This window comes from Morone saxatilis, unplaced genomic scaffold, assembly GCF_004916995.1.
Source record: "Morone saxatilis isolate NCDOM2014 unplaced genomic scaffold, NCSU_SB_2.0 Contig3, whole genome shotgun sequence".
NCBI lineage: Eukaryota > Metazoa > Chordata > Actinopteri > Moronidae > Morone > Morone saxatilis.
In genome coordinates, this window is record NW_023339873.1 from 8,695,304 (window position 1) to 8,720,346 (window position 25,043).

The following is a 25,043-nucleotide window of genomic DNA, read 5'->3' on the forward strand; positions in this document are numbered from 1 at the left end:
TTCTGTTTTGTTCTCCTCCTCCTCCTCCTCCTCCTCCTCCTCCTCCTCCTCCTCCTTCTCTTCCTCCTCTACAAAAACTTCTCCAGCTTTGGTCTCCTTTTCCTCCTCTTCTTCTACCTCAACCTCTTGAATTTTAATATTTCCCTCTTTTTGTTCTTCATTATCGTCTGTTTTTAATTCCTCCTCGTCTTCTGTACCATCACCGTCCTCATCTTCTTTCTCCTCCCCCTCCTTCTCCTCTTCTTCAGTAACTTCTTCTGCCTCTTCCTTTTTGTGTTCCTTCTTGCTGTCATCGTCGAGGGTTCCCTCATCCTCCAGTGATGGTTCATGCTCTGTTTCTTCAACAAGGTCGACATGTTTCACTAGTGATGTGATAGTAAAAAGTTTAGTGCCTCTTACTGTATCTTCAATCTGACTAATGAATGTGACTATTAAATAAAAACCGTGTGAATACCATCATCTTCCTCTGCCTCTTTCTCATCTGCTTTACTGGTAGCTTCAGTGGGAACTTCCTCCTCCTCAGTCTTTGAGTCTGGGGCCTCACTTAACTCTGCAGCAGAAGCAGCTTCGTCTTTGGCAGCGTTCATAATTTCTGTAACTGTATCATCAACTCATGTGACCTGTCTTATCTGACCTTCACAGCTTTGGCTTTTTACACAGAAATGCAGCTCCAATCTTGTTTTAAGGTACAGAGTGATGCGGTGAAATGGGAACAATGACAATGACCATTTATAACATTATATAGCACACACCACATGCTGAATGCATTCATTTCCCCATTTTGCTTTATCATTAAAATTAATCTTACTGTCAACAAATCAAAGGAAATGACCAAAACCAACAATGCAGCAGTTTGTCTCTCAATACTTTACGACTTATCCCCAAGCCCATTTATTTCTACTGAAGTAAATCTTTAAAAATGTGCCACAGATATATTTATTTATCATTATACAAACAAGGTATAATGAAATTAACATTTGAAGTTCCTTCCTGCTACACATGTAAGTATAATATAGTTTAATTTTCAGTAACCTCCTGAAACAGCTGGGTACTTCTTAGCAAACTTTACTTAAAAGAAAAGTAAATACTGCATTGTCTCACATTATGGGTTGATTATAGCCTTAATTTTGCTAGGCTAGCAGGTTTCTCTACATTTGTTTATAGTGTGACTAACTAGAGTTAGTCCCCCATAAAAGTATTTAGGAAACCCAGTTCATTCTATGGCAATTTGTGACAGCTGGTGGACTAATCTTACTTTCACAGAGGAAGTGAATTCCTGATGAGGAATTCCTGATGATCAAGGTCATCATCTCGCGGCATTAACTGCAGAAACACACAACTAAATCATTTGTCAAGTAGCCAATAATTGCTGATGTCCCAGCTAATGAGGAGCTCAAAATACAGAAAAATGCTAACTGTCTAAGACAATCAGTTCAATCATCTTAAAGAGCCTGTCAGGAGAGCATGTGAAACTTTATTAATGTGGGATTTACACTATGCTTTAATTAAAGAATTGCCATTTTTATCAGTGTGACATTACAATCAACATGCCTTGTCTATGATGGCACGAAGAAATAGGACATATCAACACACATACAAGACTTGTTGGATCAATTAATTGTTAGTTTTAGTCTTTGTGATTTGTTGACAAAAAGAAAGATATAGACTATTCCAAGACTTGTCCTTTAATTGCATTGTTTTCCTCTTATCATCAATTCCCCAAATATTACTACCCAAAATTGGTACAGCCATTAATAAATAATATTGCAATAAATAATATTCTGAAGGCTAACCATTGAAACATGTGGTGTATGATTCCATGCAAAGATAAAAATGAAATATTCCACACGAAAACACACGTCATCCAGTATGAACAATCCAGATATCACAGATGTTTAAATTGTTGAAATACAAGTGGCAGCTGGTCAGTCAGTCAGTTGTACAGAAGATGCTTGGGCAATGCAGGAGAAGTCAACAGAGGAATGCAACTCTAAAGGACACATATTAAAGATGATTTTTCATGCTCAATATATCAGAAGAATTTATGATGACTGGAACAAAACCAACTTGAATGCAGAGTTCAATAACATGTTACATCCAACAAACGGTCAGTATGACAAACAGAGGGAGAAATGCAGTCACCAAATCATATAGACATTTATTACAGTAAAAGTATACAGTGGTTATGATGCATATTTGTTCATGCCGTAGTCCGTAATGAGTGCAAAATGGAGTTTATTCAAACAAAACTGACATACAGTTTCATCGTTCTTCAGGCTTGCTGTATTACACTGAACATGACATGAGGCAGACTTGAGACCAGTTCATACAAAGTGGTCAGAAAAACAAAAATCAATGCAAACATGCACAAAAGGCCACTATTTGCTGGCAACACACATCGCACCTGTCCAAAATAAACGTTATAGTGTATTGCAATAAATGGTGGTATTTTCTTACCTTTTTCAAAAGGTGGCAGAAATTCACCTACATTTCGTAGAAGATAATAAAAGACAATTATTATTGTATATTACTATTTTTTAAGAATAAATGTTACAGCATGAAAAAATAATAAAATATTGTCATTACTTACCTTTCCTTTTTACTAAATGTATATCAGATGGAGGAGCTACAGTTTCATCTAAACAAAAAGAACAAAAAGACACATTTTAGTTTGCAGCCATAGGCTAGTAAGATGCTTTTATATGTATTAAAACTCTAATAAAAAGTGGAACCTTTTTCAGTTACTATATTTACAACCGGTGTGGCAACAGGTTCACCTAAAACAAGAGAAGAAAATATGGTAAAATAATCACCGGTATCAGTATATTTTATGGATTTTTATGTTTCCCAATCAATAGTACTGAAGCAACATACCTTGTTCACCAACAACCATGCTTGACATGTAAGCCAATAACAAATCTTTCTTGTCTGTGAACTCCAACACGGCATCTTCCACAACTTTCATGGGGTCAAGGGAAACTTCAGGCATGATCCCTGAAACATCAGCACACCAGAAAGTGAGGTAAAGCTACTGTACAAAATACAACTTCAGATTGTTTAGTGTTTCTTACATTAACATCTCTTAGTTCAGAGACAAGTATAGGTAATCACTTATTAATCACAAATATAAACACAGTGCCACCAGCCACAGTGATGTAGCTGATATGTAAATTATCTGTCATCATATGTTAAAGCAGACCTTGTTCGCCGACCAGCATTGTGGAGACGTAGCTCACGAGCATGTTTATCTGTTCTGTGATGATTTCTGCTGTTCCCTTCAGAGCTGACATTGGGCTGAATCCCACAGCATCCTGGATGCCTAATCAACAGAAAAGTCTAAATGAAAACTGCAGTTTGCAGGCTTCAGTTTAGTTTAGGCACACACAGGTGAAGGTTAAAAGCCATGACAGATACTATACCTTGTGCTGTGTCCAGTATTACATCCATGATTGCACAGAGCACACCCTGGACGTATGCTGCTATTCCACTCACAAAGTCATTAGTAACACTGAAGACATTTCTGCCAACAACTACAGGGTCAATGAAGCTAACGTCAGTGTTTCCTGAGAAGAACAACATACATTCAGGCCAAAGTCCACTGACTTCATCCAACAGAAATCAATAGTTTCTTGTTATACAGTTGAAAAGACAGTTAAAGACTAATACATAGTTTTTACTACAAAAACAGCAAACAGTTATTGAGCAATAATGTTGATTTAGTGAATTTAGGCAACAGATAAAGATCCAACAACACATACATATTGCGCCACAAATAACACAACGGTTAAAAAATGAAGCAGGTACCTTTTGTTATATCCAGTATTTTGTCCAAGATGGCACAGAGCACGTCCTGGCTGTATCCCATTACTCCACTCACAGTGTCATCAGTAACACTGAAGGCATCTCTGCCAATTACCACAGGGTCCATGAAGCTAATATCTGTGGTTCCTGAGAAAAACAAACAAGTATAAAGGAAAAATATGTCAAATCAATACTGTATGCTGTGTTCAATAGTCATTTTAAGCTGTTAAGAGGTTACACATTAAATAGTTGTTAAATGAGTAAATACCTTTCACTACATCCAGAATAGTGTCCAGGATGGCACAGAGCACATCCCGGATGTAGCCCACCACTCCACACATAAGCTCATTAATAACACTGAAGACACCTCTGCCTATGACCACAGGGTCAATGTAGCTAAGGTCAGTTTTTCCTGAGAAAACCAAAGATATTTGTAAGGTAAGAATTAATTTATTAATAATCAAACGGGGTGAGAATTGTTACAAGCAGTACAGTTTTACTTAAATTAATCAAATCATCATCAACAATCATCGATTAGTCTTCTTTAAATTAAATTAATTTCCATAGTCAGAGATTGGTATTACAATAAGAAATACATACCTGTATTTATATCCAATATAGTGTCCAAAACAGTATCCACAATAGCACACAGCGTATCCCTGAAGGAGCCCACAACGCCACTCATGAAATCATTGGTTGAGTGGAAAGCTTGTCTACCGATGACCACAGGGTCAACATAGCTGAGGTAGAAGTTCCCTGGGGTTTTGGAGAGAGATTGTTAGTCACAGTTATATCACATGTATGTTTAAACTTTTCTCCTGGTTGAGTATGAGTGTGTTTTCATACCTTCCTCATCTGAAAAATAGCGAACAAATCCATCTTTTGCTTCCGATATTTCCTCAGCAGCGTAAGTAACAGCAGACGTGGGGTCACTTAAATCAGGTGCACATTCTAGGGGCCCAGAAATAAGAGTCAAATATTACGATACCTGCTTCAACACGACTAAAAACATGTGGCTTGCACGAGATTGTATCTCTTATGTACCTTGAAATTTATTGAGCAGACTGGATACTTCATCAACAGCGTCATTTACAGCTTGAACAGGGTCAGTGATGATTTGCTCAATGTCTGAGGATAATAACAGACATAGTGGTAATTACGCATGTCTGATGATTGAAGTTCTGAAAAGATACATTTTTAGGTATTTGTGACCTACCAGGGACTGCTTTGTACTCCACAAAATCAAACATCACCACTCCCACCACCACCCAGGACAGGAGAGCAGCCAGGGCAATCAGCAGCTCCGCAGACATTTTCAGCTTCCCGAGGAGCCCTAGACCTTTGGACCTGAGAGCCCCCGTCTGTGGTGCTGCTCCACTGGACCCAGTGGCTGCGGAAGAGGCTCCTTTATGTGGAAAACCAAAAAAATACTAAAGTCATTCGAAGAACTCAACAAAACATTCTGGTTCTGATCAAACCTTTGCTGCTTGGTTTAACTTTCTGCTTCACTGAAGATGTTTGGTTTGTCCTTTTACTAAATAATGTTAAATAACTATATACTATTACTATATATAACAGTGTAGCTTCACATTCAAAGCACATACGTAATTATTAAAGCTAATACCAATATACCAACAGGGACAATATATGGCACATAAATACCAATTATTTAAACTATTAACTTTTTATCTTTTATTGGATATCAACAGCTTAAGACACATAAGAAGGGTGGGCAGACAATATGCAGCAAAGGGCCACGAGCTGGAATCAAACCGGGGCACCGTGAATCATAGAAATGCATCAAAATATTAAATATTTGTCTTCCAGAGAGAGCTGACATATTTATTTTTTAATAGTAAAATGTCATACTCAGTGCATATCTTGGTCACAATTCTATCATAATAGGGAATTCATAGGAATTTATTCTGTACAAGCACTTTGTAGTGATAAAGCTGTGTTTAAATTGTGCTTTATAAATAAAAACTTACTTACTTACTTACTTACTATAATATTTTTATGAATGAAAAATGCTTGTTTATGTAAAAAAAAAAAAACATTGTCCAGGTGTGGTTTGATCACATTTCATTGACAATGCTGGCAACACCAGCAAACAATCACACAATTGTCATCGTCTTTTGATTGAGTGGTGCACTGAAAGAGACCACTATGTTCAAACTGAATCTGACCCAGGTCAGATCAAGATAAAAAACAAAAATCAAAACTGTTCCAACAACAGAAAATTGTATGTTCACATCAGACCACATTGCTCATAGTAAAAAGTCTATGGAGAAAATATGTTTTCAGGGCCTTTAATTGAGGATGCGGTTCAGTAATTGATAAACAATGATTTATAACACACTGCAGCTTAAACAGGCAGGTGAAGAATATTTCCTTTGTGATCAAAGGATTTAAACTTTATACGGAGACGGTGTGTCTGACATTTATGAGATGTCTGTGTGTTGCATCAATATGTAAACTCACTTCCTGATGCAGAGGGATTATGTGAATTTGATTAAATCGATTAAAGGTTATATATATATCATTTATATATAGCAGCAAACAACGATTTGCAATGGAAAGATACAGTGGAGTAATGGTCTCATGAACATATGATTACGTCAACCTCCCTCCGCCTGTCTTGCTATCCCGGTTTGTCTGTGCCTTGTTTACTTCTCCAGTCTGGCTGTGCATGTATGTTAATGCATGTTAGTTCTTCAGTGTGCAACTAAGGAAAGTGACTGAAATGGTTGTTTTTCTCATCTACGTCTGTGAATTAAGGAGTTATTTCAACCAAACCAGTTGGTGATTGTCGGAACAGTTAAAAGACTAACAAAGACAGAGTTTTATTTTGTTTCTGTCCAGTCTGAATGAAGTCCTGATGTTATGATGGTCTGTAAAATTGTTTTGTCAATGGAGTCTGGTAGACCGTAGCGCCCACATGTTTAGGTCTGTGATGTTATGGTCGGGTGTAACATTTAGCAGTAGTAAATTTTGTATATATATAGTGTTGTGTCCTGATCTAAATACATTTTATAAGATTTCAGTTGGTAACATCTTGTCCGATTAAAGATCAGAAGATCTGTCATTCTCATTTCATCAGATAGGTAATCCAGACATATATGCACATGATTCCCACCGGTTTAGTACAGTGGAAAATTCTTGTGACATTTAATACCATATCCTCGCAATCATCCACTAACAGAGTGTGTGTGTAGCAACTCTGATGTACTTGGAACGGGTGTCAAGGTGTTAGAGACACCTTCTAACTGTGAATGAGCTCTGAGCATGCCTGACTCATGATTCACTTCCTCATATACAAATGCTGGGTTATGAAAACTTAAAACGGTCCCCTCAGTCAGCGGAATTATTCCGGATAGACAAGTGGTGTCAGTATTTCATCACAAGTGTATACTGAATCTACATGAAAACTGCCTGTTATTGCTTAACCCATGTAAGGCCTTGAGGTTCATCAAACAAAAGATTTGCTTGTCAAATACCACTAATTTAAACAGGTCACATAAGCTTATTCCTATATGTCAAAGATAGAGTGTTGTTGGAAAACCAGAGGTCAGCCCCAGCAACAGCCATGTCTGTCACAGGAGAGCAATACTAATACTCTGGCTACATGATATCCTGTATTTATAGCAACCAACTTTCAACACATTTTCCTTGGAGGACACACCCTATCAAAACATTTATTTCTTACATATATTATTTAGGCTTTTTTATATTGTAACAAGCAGAAATAGTTGTTAATTTCAGTGCTGATGCAGGTGTAACAGTCCTACCTTCAGCCATGGTGATATGGAGACAATTTCAGGTATTATCCTTTAAATTGGGGGCAAAGCCTCCTCATGCAGAAGTGAATGGAAAATCACAGCTTCAGTATGAATCCAATCAGCATTCACTTGTCAAAAAAAAAAGTCCCAGTTATTCAATTATTCCATTTCCACAGTCTTGTTTCCTGAACCATGTAATCCACAGGTTGAACTTCTCCAAGATTAAAAGAAAAATTAAGAAAATGGAAAATTGAAGATAAACTATAAGTTTTACAGGGGTTGGGGAATTTGGAGCTGCCGGTGTGGCAGCATTGCAGAGGGGGGTCTAGGGATGGTGGGGCAGAGCAAAGCGACGCAGGGGAAGCAAAGAGCCAAGCTAAGCACAGGGCTGGGTAGGGTGAGGGCAAACTGACAGAATATCCCACCCAGTGTTATTGGTGCCTCACATGGGTATAGGTCAGAGCACAGCACAGGGTGGCTTCAAGGTAACTTTATCCCCCAGAAGGTCCGGGTTATTCTTAGCTGGAGCTCTGCACACCAGCTGCTCTGGCAGGCCTTTTTTGGCGGTCGAAGGGATGTCTGCAAGATCAGTTGGCTGAGCTGGGCACCCCTACTGGTGGGGTAATCTGTCCACTAAACTGGAACAAATCAGGTGCCCAAGATGAGGAATGGACAACAACACAGATGGAAACAGTCCTTAAAAAGGTTCACTATCCAGCAGCTCAAGTAAACGTTATCCTCCGTTATGGCCTCTTCCTCGCTGGTGCTTCTGTGGTTTATTTTGTTTATTACTTATCACTTTCTTTTTACGTTCTCACATTTTTAGGTTTTAGGTTGCAGCTTCAAAATAAACATGTTTCCAAAATAATAAACGACTTCACCAAAGAACCAAAAAAATATATATATATAACAACGGCATTCTAACATGCTCACAATGACAATGTTAACTTGCTGAGCAGATATGATGCTTAACATGTTCACTATCTTACTTTAGCATACTTTAGTTAGTACATGGGAAACTGATGGGAATGTCAGTTTAAATCAAAGTAGAACCTACTTATTGGATCATGGTGCTAGTTGAAAGGTTAAGGGATCACAAAGTGATTTAAATTCATCCTGAGGGAGACATGAATGTCTTTAGGCTACCATATTTCATGTTAAAACCACAAATGTCAACCTGATGAGAAGCTCATCAAAGTCATTAGAATTAATTCTCTGGGGAATGGTTTTATAAAAGTTTCATTCTTCCAGTAGTCGTTGAGATATTTCAGTCTCGATGTAGAAGTGGTGGACTGACCAAGAGACACTGCATAGCTTGAATATGACAGGGAAAACTTTATTGATATCTGTCAAACAAACAACTGTTCATATAGACATGAAACATCTTGACATGACTTATGACTTAGAATGGATACATTATGAGATTTTAAAATACACAGGCTGCACAAATCTTTGAGAAACATGCACAAGCATGAATACAGGTGTGTCTTCACAGTGTAGTTGCAGAGCTGGGGGCCACAGGCCTGATGATGAGGGTGAGCTCCATAGGTACAGGAGGAGGAACATATCTCTCCTCCCTGAGCAGCCGCAGTATTAAATCCTCTGTGTCTTGCGGCCAGCGATAAACACGTGTGTTCTGAAGCCAACTTGGGACGTGTTTCTGCATATACATGGGGGTTTTTTGCAGAAGAAAAAGGTTTAACGGAGAAAAATGTTGGGAAATGACAAAAGAGTACAAAAAATATGAGTAACTGCAAAACCTCAGAGTAAAAAATGCTTTTAGTTATTAAACAAAAATTCTTTCTGACCTGGGATGCACTGAGGAAGAGAACCGGTATGAATCTGAAATTCAAGCTGCCTTGCTGGATGAATTCATTCTGCATCTGGAAAAGTTTGATTTAAAATTGAAGTACCTGTTAGTCCACTCAGAATCATGTCTCATTTAAACTAAAAGAGCAGATACATTCTCACCATGGAGTGAATATATTTAGTGTGTAGACCATGGCTATCCACAACAGATCCTTCAATGTCAGCTTTATACTTTGGACTGATGACGATGATGATCAGGTTTGAAGGCTGTTAGTAAAAATATGTTTTAGACACATTTACTGCCAGGAAAGAGAACTGCAATACAAAAGTGTGAAGTTAAAACAGATACAAAGCATGCAATATGGAATATTTATTAAACTACTATTAAATGTATTCAGATGTTCTCTTTATTTGATAATATAACAATATATAATATATAGCAAACTTACATCTTCCAGGTAACTGTCCTTCCACTTGTTGATATCCATGCGCCTGATGGGGTTGTCATATAAGTCAACCTGTGAAATTAAATTCAGGGATGTAAGTGAGTCAAATGTGATGTTTTTTTTTTTTTAAATATCTGTCTTTTGAGTGAGAAGGATGAAGCTTACAGCTGCTCGAAAACCTTGCTTTGTGAGGAAGTCTACAAAAGGGACTATCTCTGTAGAAACGTCCAAAGAATAAGTTATAAAAACGTTTCCTGAGAAGAGAAGAGATCATAACATTAAATTTAATTTCAGATGTTTTCCTTTTGTAACTGGTTCCATTTTACATTCTACAAAAATAGAAACACCCGTATTGACCTGTCCTGAAGTTTTAATTGAGACTTTACTGCTATGTGTCCTTTGTGGTAGTATGAAGTGTATTTAATTTAATTATTGTAAATATTTAATAAAAAATGTTTCTAATATTTTGTCCCTGTACCAAACACATTACAATGTCTGCAATCCAATACAACACCACATAACAGCCTCACAAATAATAATAATAAAATTGAATCAACACTGCTGAACGTAATTCAAAATTAAAGGCTGATAAGGCTATAAATACTATTAATTGCCTTATATAATTACCTCTTGTTCTCACAGCAATTATTTTTTCCCAAACACTCATTGAGCTGCCAAAATAAACCACACTATGAAAACATATGTACCTTCTTTTCAAAATGAGTGGATAAAGTGACTCACGGCACACGTCGGGCAGACTGATTGTTCTTCTTTTCTCATGTGGATGTGAGATGGACGCCTCTGCTCCAGCTGAGCTTGGGCTCATCACGCTGACCTGTGCCACACCCTGCACAGGGGGGACTGAGAACTGAGGCACGTTTACTGAGACACTTCCCTGAGCCATGCCGTCATTCATAAAGTTATCATGACGTTGCAGCCTGAAGCAGAGAGAAAAACAAACAAACAAAGGATTGTCTGTTTAACAGTGCTGACATGTGATGGGTCTGTGTAATATGCAAAGTACAGACTGTTGCAGCCTTGGCTCACTGCATTTTTCATTTTTCATTTTATTTTTTTATTTTTTTACCAGTTTTGATGGTCATCCCAGTGTCCTTTGTGCTGGTAAGGAGCAGAGTGGTAACTTGGCTGAGGTGGGTATCTGTTAACTGGATTGAAGTTGTAATGGCCTTTTCCTGCAGAGTGATAATATCTGACATCCATTGTATGATGAGGGTCTGTGGATATAGTTTAAACATTTCTGTGTGACAGCAAATCTGTCCAGATAGGCAGAAAGTGCCTAAAAAAGCCACCAGATAGAGAGGAGGAGGTTGCCAGCACAAATAGACCCTACTGATCAGCCAAATAAAAGTAATGTTTTTTACATAATAATAAAAATACAGTTTTTATTGTACAGTTTTATGTACTTGAATTATTCCCATTTTCTATTACGCCATTAGTATAGAGAGAACATCAAAATACAAAACATTAAGTACTTTTAAATCAGTAATAATAATCAAAAATATACATTAATGCAATTCTGAAAGGACTACTTTTACTTTTAATACTATAAGTACATTTTGCACATAATACAAGAATATGTGTAGGATTTGGAATTCACTAATTAAATACTTACTTTTGTGACACTGTTGTGTTGCTACTTATACTTCACTAAATAATTGAAGAATAATTATTAATTTGCTAATGGCATCATCTTTTATAATTAAATATACTTCCATTACCATTGTGGTGCATGTACTGGTAAGGAGGTACAAAGGGATTGTAGTGCTGCAACTCATCATCAGATCTTAGCGGCAAAGGAAGCTCAAGATCCTCCTCATCACTCTGAAGCTGAGAATTGTATTCATCCTCCTCCCTGAATATAAGAAAATAGATTTTACCCCATATAAACATTAAAGCAAATACAAATTTTACTCAATTCTTTGGTTGTATTCCTAACCTAGTTACACTTCTGTTTGCAGGCCCTGTTGTTCCACACTGGTTTGGTCCATAGTCCCATAAACAGAACTCTCCTCTCTTGTCACCCTCCCTGGTTTCTGCAGGATGAGGGCAACAGGCATCAGGTGGTTGATGATGGAGAGTCATCCTGGCAGGAGTTGATCCTCTACCTTCTGGCTCTCTGTGCGGCATCAGGTCTGTACGCTGTGCAGCAGGAGCAGGCTGACTAAACTCTTGATTCACTTGGCCAACTCTACATGGGTTTTTTTGGCAGAAATAATCTGCACCCATGCAACAGCTTGGTATGAATGTAGCACGCTGTGGATTGGCATGAAATATTTGGTTTACTGCGACTTCAGGGCTCAAAAGTCGAGGAGAATTTTCTGATTTATTTGTGTTGAAAAACACTTTTTTAGATTTATCCATCTTAACCAGATTACTCCAGTATAGTCCTGCAAGTAACAGACAAAGCAAAACAAAATGTTACTTACCTTCTTTTCAAGTTGTCAGAAAGACATTTTCTAGCAAAATCTAAGTGGATTATTCTTATTATATATATATATAGTTATATATATCAAATTATTCTTGAATAAAAGGTTTTTGTACATACCAGGACAAGAGGACTCGGCATAAAAAGAAAGAGTAACAATGACTTATCTGTTCTCTGCTGGATTCTTTAAACTCCTGTGGGGGCAGAGGCTTGTGTGTGTTACAGCCTGCTATATGCAAATTCTTCACTGCTTGAGCTGCGTCCAATCAGAGCCAAGAATCTAGTGTTTATGTTGCTCAGCCAGATCAGCCAGGAAGGTTAGAGTCTTATTCTAAGGAATTTACTGATCAAAAAAAGTTTTGTTAAAATGATGAATGAAGGACTATTATTCAATCATGGGAGTAACAATAAGATAAGAGCTATAATTCAATAAAGCTCTCATGTGGTTAAGAGAGCTATATATATATATTACTATTTATAACAAAATTCCAGTTGAATGTTATCAGAACAGAAATATGCAAACAATTATAAAAGCTCAAACCAGGATGAAACAATTGTATTAATTTAACAGGTATTAAATTAATCATCGCTGTTTGCGGTAAACTGCTCTCCAGTTTCTGGGCAGACCAAGTATGTGATTTGCATATATCCTGAGTTCAGTCATGTCGTCTTAGTGTTGAATTCAGCCTGAGGGAAAACCACAATGAGTCACTCCACAAACACCACAGTTAAGAGTCCATTTGCTTTTAAGTGATTGATTTCCGATGTCAGTTTTCCCCTGGTGTTAGAAAAGATGAAGCCTGGTGTGTTTTTTGGAGGAAGGAAGTTAACAGGTAAGATCTCACACCAGAAGTTACGTGTTCAGTGTTAATTGTATGGAAGTCCACAGGACAATGATGGCAAGATTGTTTATTTCAAAACCAGTTGTGTACAAGTAACAGACAGAGACAATAAATAATGCAGAGACCAAAAACATTTTCTGTATATCTACAGAATTAGGGTAAAACAAAGTGATTCAAAAACTACTTTTTGCTCACTTTTCCACCCGTGAAAAGAAACTTAAATACACACAGAAATGGTGTCTAGTCCTGGAATGCACCTTCTCCCCCACAGAGAGAAGTTGGATACTCATGATGATAAAATGTCATCCAGAGCTACAGATTTTCCTGGAAATATCACATAATTATGTAATCTTAACGTCACATAAGACTGGCCGAAATGTTAAGCAAAATAATACAAAGAAATAAACATGTTTGGTCTCGTAAACAACATGTTATCTCCGGAAACACATTATGGAGGGACAAAGACAGGTATGCATCCTTCATTTCCCGTCATGTGAGTGGCAGTTTGTTTGTTTGTTTGGCTGCTGAAGCGAAAAGACGATGCAGAATTTCTTACACAGCCTGCTGCCATACAATAATGCAACATACATTTTAAAATATTGCCAGTATAATAAGCAGTCAGCCAAACAATGGTTGCAGTTGGAGAGGAAGTCAGCCTCCTTTTCAACTACAAGAAGCAGGAACTAAAAGTTACTTTAAGCCAATCTAAAAATCATTGGCTGAAGCTGAAATGCGATGAATGCACTTAATATTAGTGCAGATGGCATACAGGTTTGGGTGGAAGAGTCCATGATGCACTAAGTTAGTGTGTAGAAAGCATGAAGGCATTCCCTTACATTATAAGAATATTACTAAACATGAAAAGGCAAGAACAGGTGTTATAGTACATCTAAGTTCCTTGAGAAGAGGAGAACAGTATTGTTATATTAACCTCGTAAAAAAGGTCAGTGGACTTCCAGAAAAACCTTCCGAGATACCTGGTCCACGATGTCTAACTATTACCATTCCTACAATTATTATGTCACGATTTGTTACCAACTGTGAGCCTCACACGTTTCTCTACGAGCCGTAAATCTGAAATTACTTAGACCTTGGATTAAAAAAAAAAAATCCACACATTTCCAAAATATCAAAAGTAATATAAAATGAAACAAAACAGAGATAAGTAAACAAGCAATTTATATTTACACTACGTACAAGTTACACAACACAACTCATCTCGTTCATCCATGGCAGTCATTTTTTAACTCTTCAGTCATCTCAGCGCCCCCCCTCCAAAACATCCTTTGAATTGATTTGATAGTCAGTATGCTGTCAGAGCTGCACCGTCCCTGTTTGTATGAAGCTTGGAAGTCAAGAAGTCAGTCGATGAGCTTTTAAGATCGTCACAGCCACAGGATGAGAGAGAGAACAGGTGGAGTCTGGCTCCCTCTAGTGGAATGCCAGTGAAATGACATGAGATGAAAGGCAGCGTGCTCAGAGATTATCCCCCGGCTGGTACTGAGGCTCAGTGGCAGTGAAGTAGTCCTCCAAAAAGGCCTGCAGGTACTCAAAGGTGGGCCTCTCCTCCGGGTCTTTCTTCCAGCACTGCACCATGAGCTCGTGCAGGGACGTGGGGCAGTCCTGCGGGCACGGCATCCGGTAGCCTCGCTCAACCTGCTCCAACACTTCACGGTTGTTCATGCCTGGAGGGAGGAACGTGGAGAAATGAAGGCAACTGTGGCTGAAAACCCAATAGTAAGCCCACTTCACTGTCTCATTTTGACTGCCTTCTTCATGAGCTCATTCAGTTTTGTTTCTATAACTATATGAGGTTTCTGCATTCACAGAAACAATGTTATGACATTTAATATTATTTAGCAGCAAAGAAAACAAAAGAAACAGAATGCAGAATGTAACCCAAATCATTTAAGCAGTACAGTTAGAAGTACAGCTGAACTATTTGATAAGATCAATATTTGAGGATTTAAAAAAATCTGACGACAAAATACTGTCTGAAATGTTTTATAAAACATTTTTTCAACAAACACAAACATAAAACAAACAAGTTGGAATTTCTTGTTTAATGGCTGACATGTATGCTGATATTTTCTATCCTTAATATTACAATTACGACAAAATATTGGCCTTTCTTCAGTTTCGTAAATGAGAAGGTATTTTCCCACTATTTTTTGATATTTTATTGACAAAAAAAAAAAAAGAATCTGCACATTAATCGATTTGGAAAAAAGTTGTTAGTTGCAGCCCTACTTGAGTATTAGGATTACTTCCATTCTACTTATAGATTACACTGTTATTGTGATTTTGTACTACATAGAGTTTGATGAAATCATGCATCTTGCCATCATAGCTTCACCAAACTTCCACTTAACTAGAGGTTTATTCAGCCAGAGTAATTGAAACAGCTGCGTGGGTGAGCAAGGCCTTTAAAGCAAAGTTGAATCACTGATTTTTAACAGTCCAAGTATGTGAAAAAAAAACTACTCGAATACAGCAGTAAGGGCACTACCGGCAATAGTTATTTTCCACCCTTGCTATTTTATCATTTATTTAGTTCAAGAACTAAGAATTTTCTTCTTTTCGGTTATTTTGTAACTCACTCTGGACACTTGGATGGCTCACTCATTTAATGACTAAAATATGCTTTCAAAATGTGCATGCAAATGAACAGGAATACATTTCACATGTTCACACAGTAGTCTGGGAACATTGCTCTGCATAATGCACAATCTAATGTACATTATGCAACATGCTGCTCTTTTTTTAGCATACAGAACCATGGCTAGTGTCTCAGCAGACTCCAATGCTCTCACACACTCTGCATTAATCAAATACAAGCAATGACCTGGAACAAAGAGGTGATTACATCCACAGAGCTGAGCACACTTACCTGGATAGGGGACTCTGCCCTTGGTCACCAGCTCTGTCAGCAGGATGCCAAACGACCACACGTCTGACTTGATGGTGAATTTCCCGTAGAGAGCGGCCTCAGGAGCAGTCCACTTTATTGGAAACTTTGCACCTGAAAAAAAAAAAAAAAAAAGGATTCATTTTTAATTTTCAAAACTTTCTCAAACTGCTGCAACATTTTCGTGATTTCATTGTTGCAATTCAAGCAGGAGTAAGTAGGCCAGTCTCTTCTGTATGTATGTTTTTCATTTTTCATTAGTGCAGAGACATGAGGACATGATAACATCCCACCAGGGGGAAAAAAAACTGAACAATTCCATTATCTCTCTCAGTCTCAGCGTGCACTTGGCAAGTTGAACAAGTAAATGTTTAAATTGCTAACAAATGAGTGACTGAACATGTTGACAGAGTGACTAACTCTAAGTCTGGAAATCCTCCTGGTGTAGTTCAAGTCTGCCAACACAGTCAGGCAAGAACAATGTTTTTTTTTCAGGCTAGGGCTACATACCCTTCATCCCTCCAACTAGATACACAGTGACAGAATTTGTGTATAACGTGAGCTGCACTTAAACCCTCTCTGTGCCCTTAAATGGATATACTGTTGTCTTTGTGCCATGCTGTAACCACATGTGCTTCGGTTTTCCACTGGTGTCACTAAGATAAATTCCTGCTCATTTACTGTACTTATTCTGAAAAGTAGTGTTTGGGCATATGTGTGTGTGTGTATATACAATGTTTCTTGCAATTCGCTAAATGGAACAACTTTTTCCTCTGGCAAAGAGGTTTTTTAGAAGATGCTGTGGTTGGGGACTAAGAGAATACTACACAAACATTAAAGTCAGACAACAGATACATACTCAAATCATAAATTAATCTATATTCCAACAAGTCCTGTAAAAAAACATATATCTCCAGACTGGGAGCACTGAATGAAAAGTGCTCTTTAACGTGTGGCTAACAGCTGATGCAGCTGTTTGTAGGTTGTTATGTTATAACTAGTCTAGGTGGAAATTTACACATAACCAAATCACTGGAAAATGTTACACAACTCGTTCTTAAGTAGAGATTGGTTGTTACTAAATATTTAACATTAAACCAGCAATGCGTTTATAAAAATAACTTCACAACTGTCTTGCTGAGAACTTTCACTATGTCCAGTAATACATGAGGCAGATGATGTGTGAAGAAATCAGGTTCCTCTGGCTCCTCCTAGTGCTCCTAATGGAATTTGCAAGAATCATTTGTTTGAATTAAAACAACCAATCAAGCATTGACATAGTCAAAGTTTTTCTACAAAAGTTATCTACTGCAGCTTTAACCATCCGGCTAAACTAACGTAAGCTGTTGGCCTGCTAAAATATGAGTAAAAGAGGTCTTATGTAATATGTCAGTCATGTGCGTTATGTTAGCACTAGCTTCATCACATTTTCTACTGATCAACTAAGGGTGGCCAAAGTGTGAGTGATGTAAACAGCAAGTGATGTTGCCATGCATTCATTAAGTCCTATTTACACTATAACTTGAGCCCTGTTTTTTTTGCCTATATTTGTTTTACATTTTGCCACCAACTTTAACATCATGCCAGATAAGCTGATTTCTAAACAAATTATAACATTTATTCAAAAATGATATTTCCCAGTAATTCGATTTACACATTTAGTCTTTCATTCTAACATTCCTTAAGTTTCAATGGTGCATGCAGCCCCATTTAGTAAATCACTAGTTTAAAACTAACACATAGTTACTAAGAATATAGAAAAGATTTTACACAAAAAATGAGTGATGCATTTACGAAAAGCTTGTTTAACCCAACCCTGTAGGCATACCTTGTCTTGCTGTGTATTCATTGTCCTCGATGAGCCTGGCCAGACCAAAGTCAGCGATCTTACATACCAGACTTTCTCCGACTAGGATGTTGGCTGAGCGCAGGTCTCTGTGGATGTAGTTCATCCTCTCAATATATGCCATGCCTCCTGCCACCTGGGAAAATTGAGTTATTTTTTCCAGTCAATCCCTTAACAGTTTCAAGGTGATTAAATCTGTGCTAAGCAAGATTTGTACGAAGATTTACAGCCATTTTATGAGCCATGAGGTTGGGCTGCAAAAAAGAGGAGCATCTCTTCACTGAAAAAAACATTTATATTTATATTTATGTACCTAACAATGTGCTGCATGCAGTTTACATGTGCACTCACCTAACTTCAAACTTTTCAAATACTGCCCTTTTTCCTAATGAAACTGTAAACACTGACATAGCATCAAGATGGAAATGAAAACAGCTGGAGATGATTAAAGTGAATTAAGCTCTTTGAGTGCTCTGCTAACAAATCAACAGCATCAAGATTTTGGATTGTTTTCAGCAGCGCACCTGAGCTGCCATGTCCACTAGATTTGGCAGTTTGAGGCCTCGTCCTTCTCCATCTTTAAGGAATTCGAGCAAACTCCCTAAAAAAAAAACAGATCAAAAATGAGTTAGCATCTGTTGTCTCATGTTATCTTCAGCTGCCAAATCTTAACTCAGATTTGGATCAAAGCAACCAAAGCAAAATGTTGCAGCTAATGTGACATCAATTCTAGGATTCCTGCCACACGTTACACTTGGCTCAGATTTTTATTTGTTAGTTATTGCTGTGGTAACTGAAGATCTCAAAATCCCAAATCCTTCCCGTACAACCCCAAGTGTGTTTGTATCACTCTAATAAACTTGTTACAGTACATGAATGTGCACATGTGATGGAGCGTCATGCTGTGAAGTAGGACACATACTGTACTGTCCATGCAGGTGTATAAATTATGTACACACTGCGTAGGTGTGTGCACAAATGCATGTATGCAATATTCATAGTGTCTTTTTTAAGTTTCAGCTTAAAATAGCATCTACCTTTGCTCATGTACTCGGTGACAATATATATGGGTTCTTCAGACACCACAGCGTAGAGCTGCACCAGCTTGTCATGTCGGAGCTTTTTCATGATCTGAGCCTCCTCCAGGAAGGACTCGGGCGACATGGTGCCGGGCTTCAGAGTCTTTACCGCCACCTTGGTGGTCCCGTTCCACGTGCCTGATAAAAAGAAGTTGAAACTTTTTTAAAACTATTCTAACAACATTTTACAGTCAAAGTCCAAAATGCTTGTAGTTGAAAACTGAAAAAAGAAAAAGAAAAAAAAAGAATCTATTATAGGATTTGATTTAATACATGTCTGTGGTACCAACAACATGTTCAGATCTCAGCAAATACGGCACACATGGAGCATTTCACAACCCAATGTGGGACAAATTAAGTTTTATTGAACTGAACTAAAACAGCATGTGTCTGAGCTGAGTTTAGATAAGCCATGTCAGAGAAACCTAATTAGACATAACAAATACCATATATACCCTTTCAGATCCTGAATCCAATCAGAAATCAGGGGATGTCCAAAACAGACACTGAGATCATGCAGAGATATATCCAGCATCTAAATTCCTAAATAAAATCACTGACAGCAAACACTCCTCCCTGTGGGTAACATTAGCTGGGTATTAGTTTTCAATGATCCAACACATACAGCATGTTTCGCACAGCTGTCTAACTATTCATTTGTGCCAAAAGACGACGTCAAAAAGATACGCACCCATCCAGACCTCGCCAAACTGGCCGTTGCCGAGACGTTTGATGAGCTGCAGCGACTCCCGCGGGATCTCCCACACGTCTTTGGTTTTGACGGACAGGTCAGTTAGACGAGGCATGCCTTTGTGGCACGGCACGATCAGTCGGCAGCACAACCCTGCAGCCCTAGCTGGATCGAGCATACAGTTTGAATTTTAAATGATATTGAAGTAGTATAAAACCACATACTATTGTAATTTTAAGAGACAGAAAGCAGATCTAGCATGTGAGGTCCTGCTTTTACATCCCCTCATAACTGAAGCAGAGTCTCACCAGAGTAGTGCTGTACTAGCTGCTGGAGTGTCTCAAATTGAGCCCTGGTGGTGATGTAGTAGCCTCCACTGTCCAGCTTGCGAATCTTATAGTGTTTGACATGGTCTCCCTTGATGTCATCCCAGTCCTGGATTGACAGAGAGTAGGCCCCTGGAACATCGACAACACAAGGATAAAGAATGAAACTGACGGATTCAAGTAGATCAAAAGAAGCAAAAACTCAAGACCAAGATATTACAGAACACATTGAGTGCATCATGAATTAATGAGTGTATATAAAGCACATTGTGCAAAGGATTTAGGGCAATAAATATGGAGCAAGTACATACTTAATAATATGATCTTAAACTGAAAAAATTGAATTTTAAGTTGCAATGTTGGTCTGATTTTAGTTTAAGTTTGCCTATAAGTAAATTGCTTTGAATGTCACAGTGCACAATTAAGTGTTTCTAAATATTTATTTCTTCACAAACACTCCTAACTTTAAAAGCATCAACATGTCAGCATGTTAGATGCTGCCCGATCAAAGTACCTTTGGTTGTTTCACTCTCACGGATGAGGAAAGTGCCTCTGGCGTTGCCATTGGACAGCAGTTGCCTCTCTGCGTCCTTCCGGCCTAATTTACCAAAATACCAGCTGCAAGGAAAAAAAGTGTGAATGAAAACATGAAGTGTAATATCTGGTTCAAACATTTTTATCAAATATTCTGTCTTTTATCCTTACTGTATGTGCCACTATGCCACGTTTAACAAAAGGCAGTGAGCTAAGCTCTCAAATATTTATGATACGCTCTCTGCTGATGAAGCTGTGGTGCCTCTGAGGCTTTGTGTGAATATGAACTTGTATAAAAAAAGTTTCACTCACTCCTCAGCTTGGATCGAGTCCACTGGAGCAACGTAATTGCTGGGAATGTAACCAGTTCCACCTGTAGTGAGAGAACGAGCCTCCCACCAGTCTCCCTCACTGAGGAGAGAAGAACAGAGAGAGATGGAGGATGGAGGCAGATTGGATTAAACAGAGAAACAGTTCAACATTTACACATTAGGCAGACATGCACAAATTTGAGGATGAGAGCTGAGTAGAGAGCACATCAAAACAAACATTAAAAGCAGGTGTTTTCTAGTGTGTGTGTGCTCCTACAGTGAATCATCTCTTCACAATCCAACAGAAATCACATTTAGTCTTTTTTGCAGTCAACAAAAATGGCACTGTGTTTTTTAAATGTAATGTTTATAGTCTTTACTAATTAAAAGCAAGAAAAGGGAAGGATTTGAGGAAATATCAGAAATGCTCCTTTTCGTCTCAGCCGGCTGGCGAGGAGTGCCATAGTGACATAAGAGAAAGTAAACAAACTTGAGCTGTACATGTCATGGAAAGTTGTTAGCAGTGGTATTGAGGAGTAAGGCTTGTTCAACAAGCTAAGGTGCAGGACAAGGCATTTGTTCGTGTTTGTAATTTAGATGAGAAGCTATGAAGGTTATGATGCAAACTATCAGAAGGTTAGCATTAAAATATGACAAATATATCAGACTTTACACGTAACATAACCTTTATAAGCCAGATCAGATCTATAACAAAGAAACTGTCTCTGCCTGTAAAAGATTACCATTTCCAAATGTAGCATTTAAACGTTCTCAACAGACGAAAAACAGAAAGGGAAAACACGACCGCCACCCTTAATGCTGTCATGCAGATGTTTTCATACTTACGTGCTATTGAGGATCTGGAACCTCTCCCCCTTCCTGAAGCTGAGGTCATCTTCGGTCCGGGCCTCGTAGTCATAAAGAGCCACAAACAGTGTCACCCCTGCAGAAAAACAAAACAAGGCATGAAGTGGTTAGAGTTAATAGAAGTGAATAGTATGGATGGAGAATTATGTTGGGATTTTCATTGTGGTTTTATTGTTTGGTTTGTTAATCTGTGAAACACATGGGCTGCTTGTTATGTAATGGCAATAAGAATTACTGCCCTCTTCTTCTGCTGCGAGATGTCTTATTATAAAAAAGTTATTAGTCAAACTAATTCACAGATTCACTCAACCAGACATCATCTAATGTTTATTTTTACAAAAATCTCACTGGCAGAGATCCTCATATAAGTAACAAATTTTCTCATGTGGTCAAAAACTAATTTGTTTCATTTTCAAGCTGCACTTATCTATATTTTTTATATTAATGAATCAAATGACTACTACATGTAATATGAAAGGAGTTATTACCCAACTCTAGTTCCCCTCAGCTCAGATATTCAGTGTCTTTCAGCTCATTGTTTCGGTTTTCCGGCCCGCAACTTTAATGTTTTGCTTTAATCTCAACAGTCTCGCAAGTGTTGTTTTTAGCTGCGACTGACAGTTGCTCTGATAAATCCACTATATTCTACCTGTTGAACAACAACTGCAGAGTCTGATATTTCCCTCGGGAGTTGGTGGAGACCAAATCGGAGTTGAAAGGAGAGTGATTATTGGACCATTGGCCAGTTTGCTTGAATTTGCCGGATGTGTAAACTGGCAGCTGGTGAATACGTTTACCAGGTTTATAAGCTAAAAACATGTACATGTGTATGTACAGCATGTTGCACTTTCCCCAAGGGGGCAAAAAGCAATCCAAAAAAATCTATTATTACAAGATTAACATGCAAATAAAACTCTTTTGTTTTGCATACAAAAAACAAATCTGACTTGAAGCCTCATCAGACAGAGCATCCTCTACGAATGGTGAGGCCAATCAGATTTATCTGATGTGATTTGGAACGGCCCCGGAGTCCCTGTGTCTCTTAATAAGCCTGAAACTGTAAAATGATTTAATTTTCTGATTCGATCTGAATCATCACTGGACAGTCAGAGCTACAATGCAGCAATAAAGCCCTGCACATTTCTCTGACAATGCAGTGACCTCCGAAACACACCTTACAATCACCAGAACTGCTCACTGTTGATGTATTCACAAAGGGTTCAAATGAGGTTTTCATCTTGTTTAAGTGTTGAATTATTATTATTTTTTACTCAAGTCTTCTCTTCCAAGTCTCAGATATAAATGTTGCTCAGTGCTGCCCTCCTGGAGTAATTTCTTATTCATACAAGCTAGTGGTGCTGACTCCACAGAGTGTTTATCTGAGCTGCGTAAAAAAAGAAGAATCCCTAAGTAGTTGACATCAAAGAAAGAAGATGCTGTTCATTTATGCATCACACATCATATGTATCTTTAAAATCTTAAGTGAGAGACTGTAAACCCCATTTCTCTGCCACAGAAACACTTTTTGGACTATTCAGCACAATGTCTGATCTTTATGGTCATCAGATGTGCCTCACGGAGTACCAGCAATAATTTAGGTCACTCTGTTTTCCATTAACTTTCAGCCAGTGGTCATACATCTTCTGCAGAAATGTGAATGTACCACAGCACCAAAATATCAGCACACACAAGAGAAGATTCACATATTTACTTAGAATACGGGAGGAATGTGAAATTCCAAGATTGGCAGTATCTAATATGTCTGAAGTGATAACAAGTTACTTGGCAAATACTGTATACTGATCAGTCAACATATTCAGCTGACATTAGCTCTTTTTTACTGAATATTGGATGAGGGCCAGACAGTGAGTGGTCCTTAGAGAAGTACAGCTTTACAACTTAGACTGACATTTTATTTCTCCTTTAATTGCCCTGTTTGTAATTTGACCCCATTTAGTGACATAATTCAGAATTTTCCCCTCACAATGCCACCCTGTCTTAAAGGACCAATGTGCAGCAGGCATCAGTGGCATCTAGCAGTAAACTTGAAGATTGCAACCATTTGAATACAGCTCAGACTTCCAAGCGTGAAGGAGAAACTACAGTGGCCGTGAAATTTGCAAAAAATGCTAAATGCATGAAGCTATAGCCAGTAGCCAGTTTTTCTTGGCCAGGCAGAGTAACGTTCTGGAAGTTATTGCTCTAAGAAATAATCCGGCACATAAACCCCTGTAAAACCGCAATTTAAAGTTCGGGTTTTGTATGGATGAAGCAAATGAGATAAAATGTGCTGTTAGGCAGAGTTTGTCACCTCCAGACAGAACCAGGCTAGATGCTTCTAGTCTTTATGCTAAGCTAAGCTAAGCTAAGCTAACCAGCTGCTGTCTGTCACGCATATAGTGCAAGTAAAACACGGCATAGACAGCAGGATTGATTAAAAGAGTAGGAAACATCTGGTACATTTCATTATACAAACCTGCATTGTAATTGACAGTAAAAAACCTTGAATCCTTGAGTATCTGTTCTGACAGAGAGTGAGGGACAGATAAACGAAAAATGTGTATTTCCCAAAATGTCAAACTATTTCTTTAAAGAGCTACAAAACCACCCAAATAATTGTATTTGTATTAACTGTAAAAGTAAAAGAGTGTGTTATATGTTGGTCTAAAATTTTTCATTGTGCCAATATCACTAAATAAGTATTTTAAGTAAGTGTTTAGCATGAAAAAGTATCACAAAATGTCTCTTTTAAAACAACTACAGCCTTTAAAAACCTGGACTAACGGAATCCTATTGGTTTTTTGAAACAGCTGCCTTGCACTGGAACCATCTTACGTGCACTCTCAGATTAAATTCAAAAGAGCTTCTTCAACCTCACCTGTGCCACCCCGAGACCGAAGCGTCCCAGACTGCGAGGACGTGTGGACTCCTCCGAACACGGTTACCCCCTGTGAGGCACCGCTGTGGAAGTTGTTGTAGTTGGGGATGGTGGTGACCCCGAAGCTGGGGTAGTGCTGCGGTGTAGGGTCGGACCCATAGCGGTACCCCGAGTTGTGTGAGAGGCTGGTCTCCCGGTCATCAGTGAGTTTTGCTGCTTCTTTATCCTTACATTGGACACAGCCCATTCTCTACTTTCTGTGGGTGGAGAGAGGAAGAGACAGAGATGGAATTAGTATGTAGGTAAAATAATAGCTCAAAAGCGGTCTCCATTGGGGAAATTATGATTCAATATTCCATTATTTCAGAGCTTCCTCTGAGAGTTACACAGAGCCTTGTGAAAAATCTTTCAATTAGGCCAAAATTAAACTTGATACTTGAAACTCTTACTAATTATACAGAGGAACATAATGTGACAGAG

The 25,043-nt window shown here is 38.2% G+C and overlaps 3 protein-coding genes across 52 annotated transcripts in view; all 3 read right to left on the minus strand.

Moving 5' to 3' along the window:
• si:ch211-266g18.10 (trichohyalin) overlaps positions 1-8,015 on the minus strand; it is a 26,020-nt gene extending 18,005 nt beyond the window's left edge. For 45 of the 50 annotated variants that reach the window (XM_035674425.1, XM_035674437.1, XM_035674424.1 and 42 more), the window contains exons 1-13: positions 7,590-8,014; positions 5,018-5,206; positions 4,846-4,929; positions 4,648-4,752; positions 4,402-4,557; positions 4,070-4,213; positions 3,805-3,948; positions 3,420-3,563; positions 3,200-3,319; positions 2,875-2,994; positions 2,733-2,777; positions 2,591-2,638; positions 2,458-2,484 (exon numbers count right to left, since the gene is read on the minus strand). In XM_035674425.1, coding sequence (XP_035530318.1) covers positions 2,458-2,484; positions 2,591-2,638; positions 2,733-2,777; positions 2,875-2,994; positions 3,200-3,319; positions 3,420-3,563; positions 3,805-3,948; positions 4,070-4,213; positions 4,402-4,557; positions 4,648-4,752; positions 4,846-4,929; positions 5,018-5,206; positions 7,590-7,599 — 1,336 coding nt within the window. In that variant the 5' untranslated portion in view covers positions 7,600-8,014. Of the gene's footprint in view, positions 1-2,457; positions 2,485-2,590; positions 2,639-2,732; positions 2,778-2,874; positions 2,995-3,199; positions 3,320-3,419; positions 3,564-3,804; positions 3,949-4,069; positions 4,214-4,401; positions 4,558-4,647; positions 4,753-4,845; positions 4,930-5,017; positions 5,207-7,589 lie in introns of all 50 variants that reach the window. The other 5 variants (XR_004797152.1, XM_035674427.1, XM_035674459.1 and 2 more) reach the window with 5 other exon arrangements.
• An 882-nt stretch (positions 8,016-8,897) lies between these two features.
• LOC118337399 (adapter protein CIKS-like) lies at positions 8,898-10,768 on the minus strand. The gene is made up of 6 exons (XM_035674386.1): positions 10,577-10,768; positions 10,001-10,089; positions 9,839-9,907; positions 9,552-9,656; positions 9,389-9,463; positions 8,898-9,240 (listed from the first exon to the last, which is right to left on the minus strand). Exons 1-6 carry the CDS (start codon positions 10,749-10,751, stop codon positions 9,070-9,072), a joined length of 684 nt encoding a protein of 227 aa, XP_035530279.1. The 5' UTR covers positions 10,752-10,768; the 3' UTR covers positions 8,898-9,069.
• Positions 10,769-13,175: 2,407 nt separating this feature from the next.
• fyna (FYN proto-oncogene, Src family tyrosine kinase a) overlaps positions 13,176-25,043 on the minus strand; it is a 19,364-nt gene continuing 7,496 nt past the window's right edge. Inside the window, exons 2-12 of the mRNA XM_035674391.1 lie at positions 24,564-24,820; positions 21,665-21,761; positions 20,820-20,918; positions 20,488-20,591; positions 19,956-20,105; positions 19,648-19,812; positions 18,915-19,094; positions 18,402-18,478; positions 17,860-18,013; positions 16,014-16,145; positions 13,176-14,808 (exon numbers count right to left, since the gene is read on the minus strand). Of these exons, the coding sequence (XP_035530284.1) occupies positions 14,600-14,808; positions 16,014-16,145; positions 17,860-18,013; positions 18,402-18,478; positions 18,915-19,094; positions 19,648-19,812; positions 19,956-20,105; positions 20,488-20,591; positions 20,820-20,918; positions 21,665-21,761; positions 24,564-24,810 (1,614 nt within the window). The 5' untranslated portion in view covers positions 24,811-24,820 and the 3' untranslated portion in view covers positions 13,176-14,599. The remainder of the gene's footprint in view (positions 14,809-16,013; positions 16,146-17,859; positions 18,014-18,401; positions 18,479-18,914; positions 19,095-19,647; positions 19,813-19,955; positions 20,106-20,487; positions 20,592-20,819; positions 20,919-21,664; positions 21,762-24,563; positions 24,821-25,043) is intronic.